At 35.8% G+C, this 19561-nt stretch overlaps 1 protein-coding gene across 1 annotated transcript in view; it reads left to right on the top strand.

Annotated features, from left to right (window-relative positions):
* Positions 1–19301, top strand: part of MBOAT2 (membrane bound O-acyltransferase domain containing 2) — a 155200-nt gene extending 135899 nt beyond the window's left edge. Inside the window, exons 8-13 of the mRNA XM_049784522.1 lie at positions 5711–5903; positions 8379–8482; positions 12518–12582; positions 13932–14064; positions 15731–15882; positions 18511–19301. Of these exons, the coding sequence (XP_049640479.1) occupies positions 5711–5903; positions 8379–8482; positions 12518–12582; positions 13932–14064; positions 15731–15882; positions 18511–18742 (879 nt within the window). The 3' untranslated portion in view covers positions 18743–19301. The remainder of the gene's footprint in view (positions 1–5710; positions 5904–8378; positions 8483–12517; positions 12583–13931; positions 14065–15730; positions 15883–18510) is intronic.
* The last annotated feature ends 260 nt before the right edge of the window (positions 19302–19561 follow it).

The raw sequence follows: 19561 nt of genomic DNA, 5'->3' as shown, positions 1-19561 counted from the left end.
ATTTGCTTTCCTTTAATTTTATCATCTCTATGCTTTTGCCCTCATCCAGTGGTCTTAAATGGTCTATAGAGAAGTTATTTGTGCTCAAATCCCATGACTAGAATGTCACAAAAGCATTTTTTATCTAGATTTCTATGTGCCCAACGAAAAATGTCATTCGGCCAAAAGAGGAGAATGGCTTCTTCCTTGAAATGCTTTGCCATCCTTTGTCATGATGTATACAGACCTTTTCTTTGGGGCTTTTGGGTTTCTGGAGTGAAGGATCATCCTTTCTTCTGCTCTGTATACTCTTGGATGGACAGCAAAGGGGACTAGGACACCACCTCTCTGTGCACAGACTTTGTGCACTGGTGTCACATTTTCTTTCCCACACTTCACTGTCATTCTGAACCTGTGTTTCTAGGCTGGATATTCTTTAGCCAGGCTTCTGAAGAAGTAATCTCAGCTTCCTTCCAATCATGATCGAATGATAACCATGTCACAGTGCAGGAAGCTATGGAAACATGCATCCTGCTGAAATCTACAGATAGACCTCTCATCCTCACATATTCTCACTGCAGAACATTTTTGGGAATTTTGATTGGTATCTGTATTGCCTGGTAGTTTTAAGGTCAGGTGTCTATTGCTTCAGTTTGCCTTCTCAAACTCCTGGAAGCTCGTGCAGAGTCTGATGGCCTATGTTTATCCTTATGTTACTAAAACAGAGCATCCAATTTTTAAATATGAAGCTATTTAGTTCATTTTATTTCATTTATATCCACAATTTACACTACCCATTTTAAATTCATTTCTATGCATATGCCAGATAGGTTCTAACTGGGTGGAAGATTTAATAAAAAGTTTTATTGTAGAAAGCTATTTTTGCCCATTTTATTATTCTTTCATTACTATAAAGGTTTTGTGCATTGAAAAATCTGCTTCTATAATGAAATAACTTCATGTTATGTTAGAATTCTTGTAAAACAATGATAAACTGTGCAAAATATAAATAAGAAACAAAAGCAAACATATGCCTGAAGTTATTAAATTATACACAAATTAAAAGAACAAATTTTCCCGAGCAGTGGCGCAAGCGGTAAGGTGCCTGCCTTGCCTGCGCTAGCCTAGGACGGACCGCAGTTCTATCCCCTGGCATTTCATATGGTCCCCTAAGCCAGCAACGATTTCTAAGCACATACCCAGGAGTAACCCCTGAGCGTCACCGGGTGTGCTCCCCAAAAAAAGAACAAACTTCCCATTTTATAATTTCTGACTTTAGCATGGGAGACAGTCAAAATATAGCATGACTAAAACTCCAATAGAAAACTTGCCCATTGAACTCCAATTGAAATCCTGGTATTTGAAAATCAGAAGAGGGTCAAGAGAACCAGAAAAGACCTGAAATTTTAAGGTAGTACTAAAGTACTAAAGTAATTATAGAGTAAGAAGCAAGAGTGGCTGAAAAGTTATAACAATTTTTTGGGGGGGTCTCACCCGGCAGTGCTCAGGGGTTACTCCTGGCTCCATGCTCAGAAATTGCTCCTGGCAAACACGGGGGACCATATGGAACTCCGGGATTTGAACCGATGACCTTCTGCATGAAAGGCAAACGCCCTACCACCATGCTATCTCTCCAGCCCCGAAAAGTTTTACAAATTTTAACCAAAATATTTACTCACCCCTGAATTACATATTCACAAGTTAGTGTAAAACATTCCAATTAAAGAAATGAGCTGAAATTTGATTCCTGTACAAGAAGCAGTCTTTGCAATGTAAAAGTCTGACTTGCAGTCTAAAATTATTCAATAAAATCAGAGTTATAACATGCTCCATTTTCAAAACAAAAAAATTAATGGATGAACTTCTATTGGAACCAACTGAAAGCAAAATAATATCTAACATCTATTATAACTACATTCAATGATGTAATGGAAAATAATCTAAAAGTAAATATAGTCTCAACAGAGAAATAATATATTTCAAAGGAATCAACTAAAAAATTAGAACTGAAAACATTATAGTACCTGAAATGTAAAATTATCATAACAGTGAAAGAACCATAAGGAAAGAATCTGTAAACTTGAAAATAGAGTCCCCATTATTATTTTTTCACAATTTATGCTTTTTAAAAGCATGTTACTACATTTAAGTAGTCTTTTCCTCTCTTACAAATATTTCTTGGGACTCAAAAATAGTACAATGAATAGATGGCTTCCATCTCCAGCATCCCAGATGGTCCTCTAGGCCCTGCCAGGAGTGATCCCTAAGCACATAGCCAGGAGTAAGCTCTGAGTGCCACCTGATGTAGCAACAAAAAAATAATAATAAATAAAAATATATGTATTTTTGAAGAATCAATTTAGTGACAAGGAATTTTCTGTCTCTATGTCTGAAAAGCTCTTTTTCCTCCTTCAAGTATAAGTGATTTTCTAGATGTGTATTTTTCTTGGTTGGAGATCTTTTCCATCTAGTACTTTGTATAGAGATTATGTTGAAAATCTGCTGATAGTCTTATATGTGACTTTTTCCCTTTTTATTGCTGAATTTAGGATTCTCTATATTTTTTCCACTTTAATTACAATGTTACCTTGATATATATCTGTTTGGACTTTGTTTGGAATTCTTTGACCTTTATCAATTTGGGTATCTAACTCCTTTCATAGTTTGGAGAAGTTTTAGGGCCGCAATGGCGAAACTATGGCATGCGTGCCAGCTATGGCATGCAAAGGCTTTGCAGCTGGCACACAGGAAGGTCTGCAGTTAATAAATTTATAAAATTCATAGAGTTTTTAGATACTAAAATCTTGTTTTTAAGATTTAATTGTCATGCTGGCACTTTGAGGAAATTCTTTGGTTTTGTGCGGCAGTTTGGGCACTCGGGCTCAAAAGGTTAGCCATCACTGTTCTAGGGTATTTTTTCTTTATATAAGATTTCTCTCTCTCATGCTTGTATTGAATGAATACTGTTCCTCTTGATTCTGTTCTCTAGGTCCCTATGTTTTCTTCATTGTTTCCTGGTCACTTTGAATGGTTTCTGCTATTTAACTTTCAAGCTCACTGACTCAGCTTCTTTCATTCTGCTGTTGAACTTCAGTCTTTTTCATCAACTCTGTGTTCTTTTGATCTCTGACTTATATTTGAATTTTTCTCCAACTTTCACTTAGGCTGTCTTTTAAAAAAATCTTTTTTCCCCATTGATCTTATTTCAGAAGTATGATTCCTATAAAGTCTTCTTCTGATAGCTTACATAGCTCTGTTGTATTTATTTTCTGTTTGTTTTTGTTTTGGAGTCACAAAGGTTACTCCTGGATATGTGCTCAGAAATCCCTCCTGGCTTGGGGTACCATATGGGATACCAGGGATCGAACCCAGGATCGGCCTCATACAAGGCAAACACCATGCTGCTGTGCTATTGCACCAGCCCCTCTCTGTTGTAGTTCAAGTTAGCAAGTACTCAAGGCACCAGTGCAAACGTTTTGAGAGGGCCTTGGAAGCAATTAGAAATTCAAGGCTTCCAGTACACAGCAACTACCAGTCCACAGATTTAGACAGTATCTAGGGAATAAGTGCTGGGGTGGGGTTTAAGAGGAGGCTAAGATCTCAGGCTCAGATAGTAACTGAAAATGCTCATAAATGGATCAGAAATAGAACATGCCTGGTCATGGGCCGGCAAAGGAGCAAAGATGGCAGTGGTGTTCCTTTATAATTGGCTTTTCTTTGTAAATTTTGGAGGGTGCATTTTGCTATAGGATATGGCTTGCCTATTAGCTGTCAGATGTAGACTCCTACAGACTGGATGTTTATCTGCTAGAAGTAATCACTTTTCATATTGTCTCTATGCCTAGCTATTTGCTAAGGGTGAGATTCATGTCAGACATTTGCCTTCAGATTTTGTCTTTAGAAGACTGAGATTCAATATGTTACAAACATATTGTTCTGAGCAAGGTTGGAATATGTCACGCTCCACTCTTTCATTAGGTTTTAAGGAATGTAGAATGTAAAACAGTGTTTGGCACAACTCTTCATTCTCCCCAGAATAAACTTCTACAATGTAGAGATCCCTTTTCTATGGCAGCTTATTGTTTCTTCGTGAGAGTATCTTTCTCCAGTCATCTGCTGGCTCTATTTTTATCCCTTGATATAACAGATTTATTTGGCAGGCGTTCAGGTAAGTTTCTGCAAAGATTAATACAACTTTTGGCATAGATTTACAATGATCACAGGAGGAGAGAACCATTAGTTCCCATTGACCATCTTGTCCCCATTTTCTTTCCTTGTAAAAGCTTTAAAATCAAAGAAGGAATTGAAGATAGGAAGAACTGCAGCAAGGATTCTTGAACTTCAGGTCTGCCTGCCGAAAACATTCAAAGTACAGTTGAGTCTTTCAAAAGTGTAGTGAATCTGGCACAAGCCAAATCCTTGCCTTTGAGCCATTCTTTTGGCACTATTCTAGAAAGTGTCAAAACATCAATATTCCTTAACCAAGTACTTTGTTCATTTGATTTGCCAGAGAGTAGGGGGTTAGGGACTGGGCTCCTATATGCTGCTCAGGGCCTGGAGGCAGCCCCCAGTAGTTTTCAGCCAACCAGGCTAACAGTTCAATTCCCTGCTGCTTGGATGTGATGCTGCTCTAGCTCTGTGATTCCAAGGGTCAGGTTACCGGGTCGTCCTGGCAGTGTCTGGAAGTTCAGGGCATCTTAAGAAACCAAGCAGTGCCAGAGATTGAACTGGTGTGACCCCATGCAACCTCTATGTTTCTCCAGACCCTTAAGTGTTTTTTGATGACTGCTTAAATTTTTCCAAATCCCAGTATTTTGTCACACTCCATCTGTATCTACTTTTGCTCTCTCTCACTTGCTTCATTTCCCTTTGTATCCTATATACTCTCCTTTACATGAATCAAATTAAAATATTTTGGTTTTGAATCAGATTAAACATACAAAAAAAATTTCCTTAGTTGGGTTCTTTCAAAGTCTCTTAACTTTGCCTAGAGAATTGGCTTTACTTTCCATGGAAATCATGGAAATTTTTTGCTTTTCCCAGGTTTGTGGCTCCTTTGTTTCTATCTAAAGTAAAGTGTAAATTCTCTATATAAAAATAATATGAAATTCCCAGAACTTAGAAATGTATGAAGAGTACAATTGGAGGATTATTGAAATATGTGCATGTTTGCATGCAGGGAAACATATAAAATCTAGCTGAAGAAAGTTACTAATGTGTACTTAGAGATGTGTATCTCTATCCGTCCTCCAGTGGTAGTATTTAGACATTTTTGAAGTAGTTACACCCTAATAGAACTCAGGGACCTGAATTTTCCTTAGCTTTCCTTGATTTGTGCATCCTATAGTTTGGTATTTAGACCAACAATTTGGAACACAGGTCTGGTGGTTCTGGCACCCACTGGGGCTTTATCAGGGAACTGTCTGGTACTGGGACTTGAACTCAGGCCTTATACATTTAAGCATTTTTATTAGTTCATAGATATAAAAATGCAAATTGGAGTTTCTAGTGTTATTTTTATCCTTAAGTCAGAGGTGTGAACTAGAGATAGAGCTCAAAATGTTCATGAAGTGAGGTTTAAAAGACTAAGCATAATTAGGCCTAAAAGGCTGCTATTTTACTAAACAGAGATCAGTACTCCATTTAGGAAGACTTATTCAGCAATGACATGTAACATGAATTAAAATGGAATATAGATTTAGATGATGAAGCCTTGTCCTAAACTTTACAGGTGGCAGTTGTTCAGAAGCTCTTGGTCTGTGGACTTTCTTTATTATTTCACTTGACCATCTCTAAGACATTGCCTGTAGAGTACAACATTGATGAGCATTTTCAAGCTACAGCTTCATGGCCAACAAAGATGATCTATCTTTATGTCTCTCTTTTGGCTGCGAGACCTAAATATTATTTTGCCTGGACATTAGGTAAGTAACCTGTGAATTATCTGTTTATGCATTGAAGTATATCTTACTTATAGGTAGAGTGCCCTCTTGAGGCTGTATAATTAAATACAAGTTAAAAATTAAGGCCATCTCCACAGAGCAAAGATTTTGACAAATAATATATATCTAACTATAATTTTAAAACTATACAGAAATCATTCAAAAGAGATGAAGATAAACTGAATGAGAGACTCACTTTAGTTCCTGTGTGTACAAATTCATCACCTCTGCTCCCCAATGACTTTTGTTTTTTAAAAAATAAGTTCTTGATTTGACTTTAAGATTAGAGTTAAATGTCTCTAAGGATTCAAGAGTGTGAATCTTTTTCAGAATTCCAAAGTAATTAATTTGGGGTGTGTTTTTTTTTTTTTTGCATTTCGGTGATAATTTTAAGGACAGAATAAGTATGTGATGGGTCAGGTCAGATATATAGTCATTTTAGGTATACATTTAAATTATAGTTTCACTGATATTTCTGGCTATCCAAGTTATAGCATTTAAATATTTAATTCAGAGTTTCTTAAAAGAGAATTCAGGCTTCTAGATTTTTTTTCTTTTTCTTAGTTTTTGGGCCATACCTGGCTGTACTCAGAAAATAGTACTGACTGCTCAGGGGTTATTCTTGGTGGAACACAAGTGACCAGATGAGGCATAAGGGATGAACCTAGGCTGACTGTGTAGAAGCAGGCACCTACCTTTTATATCTCTCCAACCCCAGGCTACTAAATTTTTTTAACCTATGATCCTTCCTCATGTAAAATGTGATTTCTTAGGGCCAGGAAGAGAGCTCAAAGAGCTGAATCACCTGCTTTGCCTGCCAGAGCCCCAGATTTGGTCATGACAGATCCAATATGGTCCCCTGGGCACTACAAGCATCTCTGGTTATGATCTTTAAAAACATGTTTTTCTAGGAATCTGAACAAATATTCTGCTTTAACTGAAGTTTGAAAATAGATTTAATCCATGTAGAAGCAGACCAAGGTTTAAACAGATGTTATTGGTCAGATTTTTTTTTATTACATATTACTAGGACAGAAGTTAGGGCACTTGCTTTTCATGCTGTTGTCCACAGTTCAAAACCCCAGCACCACATATGGTCCTCTCAACACCTCATTGGTCACTGTTGAACATTAACCCAGGAGTGGCCCTAAGCTGCCAAATTTCATTTCACAAATTATTTTAATTGTCTCTACATTACTGAAAACTTGAAAGCTTTTTTTTTTTTTTAAGAATTACAACATTGAACATTAGTCTGGGTTTTTGCTGGTAGTTAGTGGGGAGTGGGACACAAAATGTTTGGTATTTTCCTCTCTTTGGATCACTGTTGACCATTCCTTAGGTTGCCCTTGTGATTTGAGAAGTTAGAAAGGGGTTGAGTTTGCTCTCAGATTATAAAAGGCCAAAAGAAACAAATAAAATGGAAACAGTTAGCAGTGGTGGTAAGAAGTTGTACCATTGGGATCTAGGAGTTATCAGCAGCTATTTGATGTGCTACTCACGCTAATCATACTTTTGGTTTTTAATTATATTGAATATAAGTGTTACTATATTAGTACACTTACTTTCAAGGTATGTGTTTATTTGTCCACTGCCTCTGATGTCATTGCAACTAACATAAAGATAAATCTTGCTCTTTATTCCTTTGTCCCGTGATGTAATTTTTAAAAATTCTATTTAATGTTTTAAAAGCACCAGTATGAACAAAGACAATAAGGGATATATTTTCATATGGATTTTTCTGGATTTTAGTCCCCTCCTCTCGCAGTTGATCATGAAACAACTAACATTTGGGAAATGCCAGTGGTACTGGAGAATCACCAAGATCATAGCTGTTTAAGACCCTGAGTAGATTATCTTTCGTTTCCAAGCTTATTAGAAAAGAGCTCATTTTTTGGCAGAAACAAAACAAAACAAAAACAAAAAATCACAACCTATTCAGACATTGTAGTTAAAAGGATTACAAAACAAATTTTGGAATGTATGCATAAAAAAGTTGTTCTATTGAACTATTAAAGAAAAATGATTAATGTTAAAGTACTAGCTTCACTGAAATAATCCTAGCTACATAAGTAGTTCAGCTTTGCTATTTAATTGAAACATGATTCCAGATTATCCCAGAAAGAACATTCCTTGCAGCAAGTCCTTCACAGTTGGGCACTTTGCTATATTCCATCAGTGGAGCATTCGATTACTTGAAAATAATTTCCTATATTAAGCCTAGCTTTAACTTACTCATTCTCAGAAACTTTTGAATGCGACCTTCCTTTAATTTATGCTTATTACCTGGTATTTTGTTGATTAACCATATGGTCCTTCATGGCATAATTCTTTGCATTCTACATTATTTTTATGACCACTTATGAAGTATAATAGTATGTAGCACATCCCTACTGGGGGACACTGTAGATCATTACATGGTTCATAAGTTTTAATATTTTCTCACTTTATTTACTACAGCTGATGCTATCAACAATGCAGCAGGTTTTGGTTTCAGAGGATATGACAAAAATGGAGCAGCTGATTGGGATTTAATTTCCAATCTAAGAATTCAGCAAATAGAGGTTAGTAAACTCTTATTTATCATATGGTTTAAGTAGCATAATTCACTTTTATAGGTTATAATATGATATACCAGAGTGACACTGAATAATTTTTAATAATAATATTCATTCTTGAGATCAGAGTTAGATAGCACAGCAGGTAAAGCAGATGCCTTGCACATTGCCAATCTGGATTTGTTCCCTGGCATCCCATATGGTTCTCAATTATAGCAAGGTTGATTCCTGAGTGCAGAGCCAGGAATAATGCCTGAGTGCCACTGGGTGTAGCCCCCAAACCAACAATAACAACAACAACAACAATAACATTATCCATTCTTTTATTTAACCACTATTAGTTTACAAATAGATTTTCTGGATACCCAGAGAATGAAGCAAGTACAATCTGGCACTTTATTTAACTTAGTGTGGTTGTTGGGTGACAGGTTATAATTAGAGTTGTAGGATGAATACATTTATAAAGGGGGAGTTCAGCTTAACAAAGGAAATTCTGAAAGAGAGTGCTTAAGCTGAACTCCAAAGGATCAGTCAGAAATAGCTAGCACCCAAGTAGGGAAAAACAGCATGAAAGAGTGAGTAGGGGTATGTGGCCACCTCGGTTCATTATATAAAAATTGGTGGAGATGAAGCTAGAGAAATAAAGGCAGAGAGTTAGTAAAGAGGTCAACTCATGCACAGTCCTAGAGGCCATATTAAATATTGAGCTTTTATAATAGAACATTGTGGAAAGGTAATACATAGCAGATGGCCTTCTCCAATCTGTGTTAGAAAGATCTGTCTACTTCAGGTAGTATGTGCTACTTTTGTAAGACAGTGACATATTAGAAAGGTGCTTATATTAAGTTTATGATCCTGCCTAACCCAAGAGAATGTCTGTGGGATGAGAGAAACACTGAAATACTGGAGAGACCTTTAAAGTACTCAGTCAAATATGGTGAAACCTTGAAATGAGGAAGAGAACAGGTCATACTGTTATGTCAGATTTAACATTAGATGCCAGCACATACCACGAGTGGGTCGTTTTCAGATATCCCATAGGCAGCATTGACCTCCAACAGCTCACATTTTGATGTCACATCAGACAAACTACCACCAAATATCTGCAGAAGTTTGTTAAACTGATTTGGTAAATAGAAAAAGCTGCCATATAATTTAAAACTAATTTACTTACTGATAATTTCAAAGATTTTAATCTATTTAAAGTTATAATTTATTTAATAAAGCCTTCCAGATAGTGATAGATATAAATTACTGTGCTGGCATCTTTGTGTTAAACATCTAGACTTATGGTGATATTTTTTTACTGAGATAAGGAACATAGAATGGTGGTTTGTATGGAAAGGAAATATGTTTAGTTTCAAATGTTGCTGAGTTGTTTAACAAGCAGATGAGTGGTAGACATCGTATACCTGAGGTTGTAATTTGGGAATTAGCACTTTTTTTCTTTCAGGTTTTATTTTATTTTTTTTAATTTTATTTTATTGAAACCATTATAATCTACAAAGTCCTACATAGTTGAATTTCAGATATACAGTGAGTCAGGGCCATTCCCATCACCAGTGTTGACCTCTCTCCACCAATGTTCCTAGAGTGCATCCTATACCACTACCCTTTGCCCCTGTAGATTGTTAAAGTTTGGGTCTCTTGATTCTATGGCCATTGACTTTCTCTTGGCTCTTTAGTTCTATACTTATTTTTTCTCTACCACTTTAAGTTTTTAAAGAAGTCAGGGTAGTAGCAATGACATATCACTGACAGTGAGCCCCATGAAACAACAATTATTGGGCGTAATGATTGGGCAAAGAAAAGTAATTCAATAGGGGTAGCCATAGAAAGAAATAGAAAGCCAAAAGTGAACATGGGTTTGGAGGCCTAGGAAGAGTAATATTTCAGCAGACAACATCACCAAATTTTAGATAATATTGTTGGCCAGCAACTTTATAATAAATGAAACAGAAGATAGAGAAAGGGGATAGGTAGGGAGATTATAAGAGAATCCATTTTTATCATGGAAATCAGCAAAGAGGAAAGGAATAAGTAAAGATTTTGAGTTTTGAGTTTGTAGTGTCAGTAATAGGAATTTAGAGTGTGATGGTTGATAACATCTCCATAAAGTAGGACGTCAAGTTGCCTGTTATGAGGAAGGGAGGACATTATTAAGTCAGAAATATGAAATGAGGAACTTTTTGAAGTACTAGGTTGACCCTTTTGAAATTGCTGTTAACCCGCTTCTGATTTACAAAAATAAATAAAAGAATTCCAATGTTTCTGTCCAGTATCATTCTTGGAGAATTAACTGTTTATGGAATAAAGGACTTTTGCAGGCACAGCTTAAGTTGAGAAATGTGAAGTTGATGATAAAATTCTGATAGTTATAAGGTTTTTGATCTCAAAATTTAAATATTATAAACAGGAAAGCTGGGTTGTGTGTTTGATATAGAGTCAGATTTTATAAATAAATTAAAAGTAAAATGAAACAATATTGTAAAATATTTTAATAAGAGTAATAAGTAATGGAACCACAGAATATAAAAGTAGAGGTCAAGAGATTCAAGGTTTTGAGATCAAAGAATTGCTTTTGTGGTAGAAGATTGCAAGAGGGAGAAACGCAGGTCTGGAAAATCCTCTCCCCCTCTCTCCCTTTCCCTCCCTCCCTCCCTCCCTCCTTCCCTCCTCTTCTCTTCTACTCTCTCTCTCTCTCTCTCTCTCTCTCTCTCTCCTTCCCACTCTCTCTCTCTCTCCAAGAAGAATGACTAAAAAAAAGCTTAGAAGAAATAGGAAAATTGAAATAATAGATCTATTTTATCTGAAGTAGCATTTCCAGGAAAGATATCAATACTCAGAGAAGAGGCAGCTAAGAAGGGAGGAAATGAATGAGGAATGGAAAGTTCTGAGAGACTGTAATTTGGATCTTTGTGGTTATATGGTTCTCTTGGTTTTTTTAGGGGGGGGGTCAGGGATTACCCTTGGCTCTACACTCAGGAATTATTCCTGCTGTGTTTGGTGAACCATATGGAAGGTCAACCAGTGCAAAGCAAGCACCCTACCTATTGTACTATCACTCTGGTCCCAGGTTGTGTAGTTCTTGAGTCACTGAAATATCACTTGAAGGTCATTCACATACTCTGAAATTTCTTTATTATCATCCCATGACAACTCCTATAAATGTTAACATATAAAAAAAAGAAGCACAAATTAATTTGTTGTTATTATTGTTGTTTGTTTTTTTCATGTTTTTTTGTGCTTTGTTTTGTTTTTATTTCAGGATTGTTGTTATTGTTTGGTTTTGTCTTTATTGCCGTGGTGCTTTTCGGATTTTCTGTTTGATATTTTTGATTTGTTATGTTTTTCTTCCTTCTCCCTTTCTTCTCTTAAATTGATAATTATAGCGTCTAAGTGGACTCCTCCCATTTTTTGCTTGTTTGATTTTTGCCGCCCCCCTTTTTTCTTTCCTTCAAACAGAACCACATAACTTGAATCATCTTGTTCCACCTCACAAATTGAGGGGGAAATAATGGAGGGTACCAAGACCAAACAATCATATGAACATTGAGTAGAAATAAAAAATGATCAGGCTTAAACATCAAATCCAAAGCCAATGACAACAGAATTGATACCCAATCTACAACAAGTAGACACAGAGGAAACCACTTATACTAGCAGCCCGGGGGGCCTAAGGAGGGGGATATGGGATGTATGCTGGGAACAGGGATGGAGGGAGGACAACATTGATGGTGGGAATGCCCCTGACTCAGTGTCACTATGTAACTAAAATATTACTGTAAAAGATTTGTAACCCACTTTGGTCTAAATACAAATTATTTTTAAAAAAATGTTAACATATTGGAGAAAATAATGATAATCTATGTTCCTTGAAAAAATAATTTTAAATGATAATACTAATTAATTATAAAAACAATATTAAGAAGAGTAATATGCTACATTATTTTCAAGTAATTTAATTTTATCATAATGAAACATTATTTGTCATGAAAGCATCACTATTTTATGAACCCCAAACTCCATTTTGTTTTTCAGATGTCAACAAGTTTCAAGATGTTTCTGGATAATTGGAATATTCAGACAGCTCTTTGGCTCAAAAGGTATGCTCCTTCAAGAACAGTCTGTAGCTGGACTTTGGCATATAATCCTTAAGTTTGAGCTTCACTGAGTTCACATTCCTGGTTAAATTGCAGGATGTTGAGTGAGTGATGAGCATGTTGACTTGTAACCTTGGTGTGGACCAGGAAACACTATTATCAGAAAGGCACTTTGGATCTAAAAACTGGTGGACTTGACTCTGACTCTAGCTGTCAATAACCTTTCTTTATTTCAGCCTGGTTGTTAAGGCACATACCAAGTTCTGAGATCATTTTGTGACCAGTATCCTACTCATCAAAGATTGTTCATCAAAGATTTGTTTCTTTTAAAAGTGATTGTATGACCACTAAATATGCCTTAGAGTTTCCAGGACAGCTCTAGTTTCAAAATATTTCAGTTCAGCAGATCATTATATATTAGTCATTAGATACAAAGATGAATATGATAAAAAAAAATCCTGGTTTCTGCAGCCTGAATCTTATACACAGTCTTATTAAAATGCTGCAACCTGATCTTTTTGCCTTTCTTTGTGTAGTAAAGGGTAAAAGTGCTTAAGGAGGACTGGAGAGAGAGAGAGAGAGAGAGAGAGAGAGAGAGAGAGAGAGAGAGAGAGAGAGAGAGAGAGAGAGAGAGCTCAAAGGGTTGGATATTTCAGATATCTTAATTATTAAAACAGGAAACTAATTCCTTTATGATTTACTTGTTTATTTGGATGGACTGCATGTGGTTGTATTCAAGGATACTCCCAGCTCTATGCTGGATGTTGGTCCTGACAGTGCAGGGATTAAAGTGGAGTTAGTTACAAGGCAAGTACCTGATCTCTGTGACTGTCCCTTTAACTTAAAACAAGAAAACATTTAGACTAAGCATAGCCTTCTTGTCAGACAAATAGAGTTACTAGACATATTCAAGTTCTCATTTTTACTGAAGAAAATAAACTAATACAAATAGTTGGGGGACTGAATTGTACATGTAAGGTACCCCATATGGCCCCCCAGGCACCACAGGAGTGATTCCTGAGCACAAAGCCAGGAATAAGTCCTGAGAACCTCTACCTAAAAACAAACAAAAAAGCTAACATATGTAACTAATATACATTTATAAACAATAGAACTGATGATTTTAGCTATTATTTATACCAGTAAAAAGATGAAAATTAAATTTATTTTTATAAATTTGACATATTTACTATAACATGCCTCAGACCACACATCAGTATTGCCTAAAATAAGTTGCAGTTGTTTTTATGATTCCCCTCAATATTGCTGGGTAACAAAGCCTGATTATTGTGGACTTTATATATTCTAACCACTCACTGTCCTTGGTTCTCTATGTTTGTCTTGGTTTCTAGGGTTTGCTATGAACGAGCCTCCTTGAGTCCAACTATCCAGACATTCATTCTCTCTGCCATCTGGCATGGAGTCTATCCAGGATACTATCTGACATTTCTGACAGGAGTGGTAATGACATTAGCAGCACGAGCTGTGAGTATCAAGAATTTCATTGTAAATGTCCGTGGTAGTCCACATAAGTGGACATGAAATCTGAGTAAATCTTTTCCAATGTAGACCTGACTTCTTTGGCTCTGGTCAGTGCTTTCCTTTGGCTGGAAATGATGATTTTTTGTGGCATATTTGTTGAATATTCCCCAGGGGCCATACAGTTGGTTCATCTGATACCTTGCACACGAAAACACCTACAAAGTGTTGCCACTACAGTTGTTTGTTTGTTTTTTTTTTTTCAGAAGACCATAAAATGGGCTTAAATATTTTGTTCAACCTTTGAGAAGAAGGTTAGTTTTGTTAGATGACTAGATGATAATAGACACTTTTGTTTTAGTCCTTGGAAATCAAACAGGGGAAAGCGAGAGGAAGAAGACAATATCACTGAATAAGCTTATCAGGCCCTCACAGAGAAGATGACTTTATTCATCAGCCAGCAAAGATTGACTAATTTTAAATTACTCCTTGAAGAATGAATGAAGGGGAATATTAAGAAGTATTAGCTAAAGGCTATATCTTCTGGTGGGTTGTAATCTATTTATGCACACAGCCAGGCAAATGTAGTAATCTCTATGGGCTTTGTTCATAGTAAGAACATTAGGTATTTAAATTTACTAATGTTCATGGAAGTTCCTAATGTTCATTTAAGTATGAAAAGAATTACTTTTGGGTACCAAAGGAATTTTTTTTTCTCATTTGAAAAGTGTGGTTGAATCTAGTTTTAGAAAGATAGAAGTTATTTCAATAGTGAGTAAAATGGAGTATGAGGGAAGTAATGAGTAGTGAAAAGGAAATCATATTGTAAGCATTGAATTTACAGTAATAAAATTAAGTTTAAAAGTGCCCGGTGTATTTGGGAAAGCCAAGCAAGTCTACTGATGTAGAAGCCATATGTATATGTTCTGAAAAGTCAATATTTTAAAAAGACAGGAATGGGAGTTACCAATGAACTTGAGGATCAATCTGGGAAAGAGCCTATTCCTTCCTTTTGTAAGTTTTCTAAGAAAGAGACTAGAGTGCTGAGATTCATTCTCAGGAAAATTGAATGGTGTTGGTGGAAAGAGTGGGTTAGAGCAGAAAGCCTCTGAAGCATGATCAGCCAAGAAATGGTAGGTGACTGGTGCTGACTTAAAACAGCTGTTAATCAAACACACGATGCCTCTGAAGTATCATGTGGCTTCTTTGGAGCAGGATAAATCCCCTGGAAGCACATAAGACAAGAAAAGGAAAGAAAAAATGTTGTTTAAGTGTATCATACCTAATCGTCTTTTACAAATGCAGAAGTTAGGATGTCCCACTTCATAGTAATGGGGGAAAAATGAAAATAGTTTGAGCTTTATATGTTCTACAAAATACAATTTAAGGAATTTTACATAGTATTGGGGGCAGTGTGACTTTTCATCATGCAACTTTAAATCTATCTAAACATTGTAAAGAATTCTTGTTATGCACTTTACCCAGATTTGCACATTTTTCCTCTTTGCTTCATTATTATATCTATATTTTATACGATGCATATATTTTTAACTTTTTTTATATCCATCAAGCAGTATGTAATTTCCAGTTATTCCATATCCTAGTTGAAATAGTCATTGTACTTTTGTAAGCAAAGCAAAGATTAAGCATATATTTTGTTTCTTTATTTCAGATGCGAAATAACTTTAGACATTATTTCATTGAACCTCCCCAACTTAAATTATTGTATGATATTTTAACATGGATAATAACTCAGATAGCAATAAGTTACACAGTTGTGCCATTTGTCCTTCTTTCTATAAAACCATCATTCATGTTTTACAGGTAAGTGAGTCTTTAAAACATAATAATGGCGGGGCCATAGTGATAGCACAGTGTTTGCCTTGCATGTGGCTGACCCCAGTTCAATCCCTGGCATCCCATATGGTCCCTCAAGCTTTCTAGACATGATTTTAGGAGTAACACCTGAGCGCTGCTGATATGGCCCAAAAACTTAAAACACACACACACACACATACACACACACACACACACACACACACACACACACACACACACACACACGTCCCCCAAGCTTTCTAGACATGATTTTAGGGGTAACCCCTGAGCACTGCTTGGTATGGCCCAAAAAATTAAAACACACACACACACACACACACACACACACACACACACACACACACACAAATGGGAATACCTGTTTTTAAAAAGATATTGGTAGAATAAAAAAAATGTTAAAGTGCCACAACCTCATTTCCTGCATTTAAACAGATTATGACTTTCTTTTAATATTAAACCAAGAAGCCTCAAGATAGTTTATGAAATGATTCATACCTCTCAATCCAAACATGAGAATATGACTTAGATGAATATCAGCTGAGTGGCCACTATCTCAGATTTCTCAGTGATTTGACTAGAAAGAGCTGTTCTTTTAACACTTGGATTTTTTCATTCAGTTCGTTGGGTTTTAGAGGGCCACACCTAGTGGTGAGTAATCTAGGGCTTACTCCTGGCTCTGCACTCAGGTGCCATTGCTGGCATGCTCTGGGGACAAAATGGGATGACAGGAATTGAATTTAGGTATGCTTCGTGCAAAACAAGCACCTTTCCTGTCCTATAGCTCAGCCCCTCAATAATTGGATATTAACAAGACTTATGGTCATGCTATTGCTTCACAGTATATGGCTTTATTAAACCATTATGTAGTACTTCTGAAATTAATATAACACGAAGTGTCAGGTTCAGTATGCACCCCCCAGGCAATTTGCTTCCTGTTTTCTGAGTTCATAGAAGAGGAGTGTATGTGTTAAAGCAGAGACTGAATCACTGAGGATATTTTTGGAAGGAAAGAAAAATATTTCTTGTAGTGGTCACAAATAACAATAGGTAATATCCATGGATAAAGTTCAGGCTATCAAACTGCTAACTCAAAAAAAAAAAAGAAGAAGAGGAACAAAGAATATGATAAAGCAGTAAAAAATTTTTCAAAAGGGATTAAGTTATTACCTATTTTAATTTTTTTGGTCAAATGAAAATGAATTGCGTAAACTTCATTTCTTATCCTTTTATGTTTAGAGGGTTCTATGTCATGGTATAATAACACATAATAATAGTACAGTATAATACATACATTTTAATATTCAATTTTATATTTTTGCTTATATGTATTTTCTCTCTAGCTTCCACCAAATATAGCCTACACTCGGTTTAACATAGAAACATTTCTACTTTGAAGTAAAAGGAAACTTTGTTCTTTCATAAATTCTTCATTGCCTAGCATTTAAAGTGACAACATAGAATATTTTGGTAAAAATTGTTGGATATAGGAGCCAGAGCAGTGGCGGTGTTTGCCTTGCACGTGGCTGACCTAGGACAAACCGCAGTTTGATCCCCCTGCATCCCATATGGTTCCCCAAGCTAGGAGAAATTTCTGAGTGCAAAGCCAGGAGTAACCCCTGAGCATCACCCAGTATGGCCCAAAAACAACAACAAAAAAAATTGTTGAATATAATGATAATTAATATTACAATGTTAAATAATTCATGTTAAAATTTTAATTAGCTTAAGTATTTTATATTTGGGAGCAGGAAAGATAATCTGGTGGGCATGGTATTTATCTTGTATATAACCAATCAAAGTGTAATCTCTGGTATCTGTATGATCCTTTGAGCACTAGCAGAAGTGATCTCTGAGCACAGAATCAGGAGTAATCCCTGAACATCACCAGTGTGGCACCCCCAAAAATAAACCCATATTTTTAAATCTTATTGAACTTTGGTTAGATTTTTGTATTTCCATAGTTTCTTCATACTCAACTAAACTTGTAGCTTAAAAAAAAAAAGGAAGTGTAGGTCACATTTGGTTTCTACTTAATATGGAAATACTTCTAATAATTTTTTTATAATGTGACTCTTTCATTTTAAGACCATAATCATCAAGCATTATTTCTTACCTATTTCTCATCTTGTTAGAATACTTGTAACATATTTAGGGCAGCAACCACCATAAGAAGAGCCTAGAAAAATTGTGTGTACTAACTCTGAATTTTGTGGGAACACGAATATTTCGTAATCAAACCTAGGTCCCCTCATTTATTCAAGGCATGTGCTTTACCACTGAATCCTACATTTTCTTTGTTCAGTATTTGATTATGTATATTTGCAGTATTATTTTACATAGTGATACACCTTCTAAGAAATATCTTTTTATTCTTTTTCTATTTATGCTCATAACACAAAGAAATATAAAATACAGTATCATATTTAGAAGCTGTTAGGTTGGTACAGTGTTTTATAAATACCCACTGGCCTGGTCTATCAAGTATTTAATGGAGAGTGGCATATAAGAGGTTATTATGTTATATAAACATATTCTTGGGGTGGAGCTGACATCTGACAACAGACAGTTATTAAGCATTGTTAACCATCCAACATTAACTTTTTTTTCTTTTAGCTCCTGGTATTTCTGCCTTCACATTGTTGGTATTTTAGTATTATTGTTGTTGCCAGTGAAAAAACCTCAAAGACAAAAGAACACAAATGAAAATGAAAATGCGCAACTGTCACGATCAAAAAAGTTTGATGAAAGAGAAAAGTCTTTGGGACAAAATAGTTTTTCTACAACAAACAATGTTTGCAATCAGAATCAAGAAAGAGCCTCTAGACATTCGCCTTTAACGCAATGATGGGGAAACTCAGCGATGGCTATAGGTTGTATGTTAACAGGAACCAATCTTAGCACCTTTTCAAAAGGTTTGTGTTTGTTTGAAAAGAGATTCACTGGGGGGAAATCAGACTGTCATAGATGGGAAATTTCCTGTATACTGATTGGAAGTGGAATGAAATAATCCTTCCCAAACCATGTCCCTGTGGGCCATGCCTTATATAAAATAATTCCATTAATTCAATGGGCACTCAGGACCTCAACATATGTCCATAGGGTCATATGTGTGCCCTATTGTTGAATGTACGTTGCATATCCCAAGGCACTAAAGAAGAGGAAATGGAAACATAATTGTGTCATTCTGGATGATCGCGTGATTAACTTTTCCAAATGGACGTCCTGCCTTAAATCTCTAATTTCCTAAAATATTGTTCTTAACTGGTATTTTCAAGTGTAATATTGTGAGAACACAAATTCAACATTAGATGTGTATTATAAAGAATCTTGGAAGCATTTGAAAAGGCTCTTATAAGATTGTAGATACTTTAAAAATGCAATAAACATCTCAGTATTTGAAGGGGTTTTTCGAGGTATCTAAAATGGCTATAGTATGCAGTGAAACTGTAAACAGTGATGGATGCCAAATTATACGGTAGCCTGTTTTTCTAGGGAGTCTAATTACTGTGTCAGTCAAAGAACCCTACAAGGAAGAATTTCTTAAACAATGTTTGGTAATGGGTATTTTAAGCTTATTTTATTAAAATATGAAAAGACATGACAAAGGAAGGCATGAATGAAGAAAGCACTACAGGGACAGAGCTAGAATGATGGATGGCTGTGA

The sequence above is a fragment of the Suncus etruscus genome, chromosome 12, assembly GCF_024139225.1.
Source record: "Suncus etruscus isolate mSunEtr1 chromosome 12, mSunEtr1.pri.cur, whole genome shotgun sequence".
Taxonomy (NCBI): domain Eukaryota; kingdom Metazoa; phylum Chordata; class Mammalia; order Eulipotyphla; family Soricidae; genus Suncus; species Suncus etruscus.
This window is presented reverse-complemented; position numbering and strand designations above follow the sequence as displayed.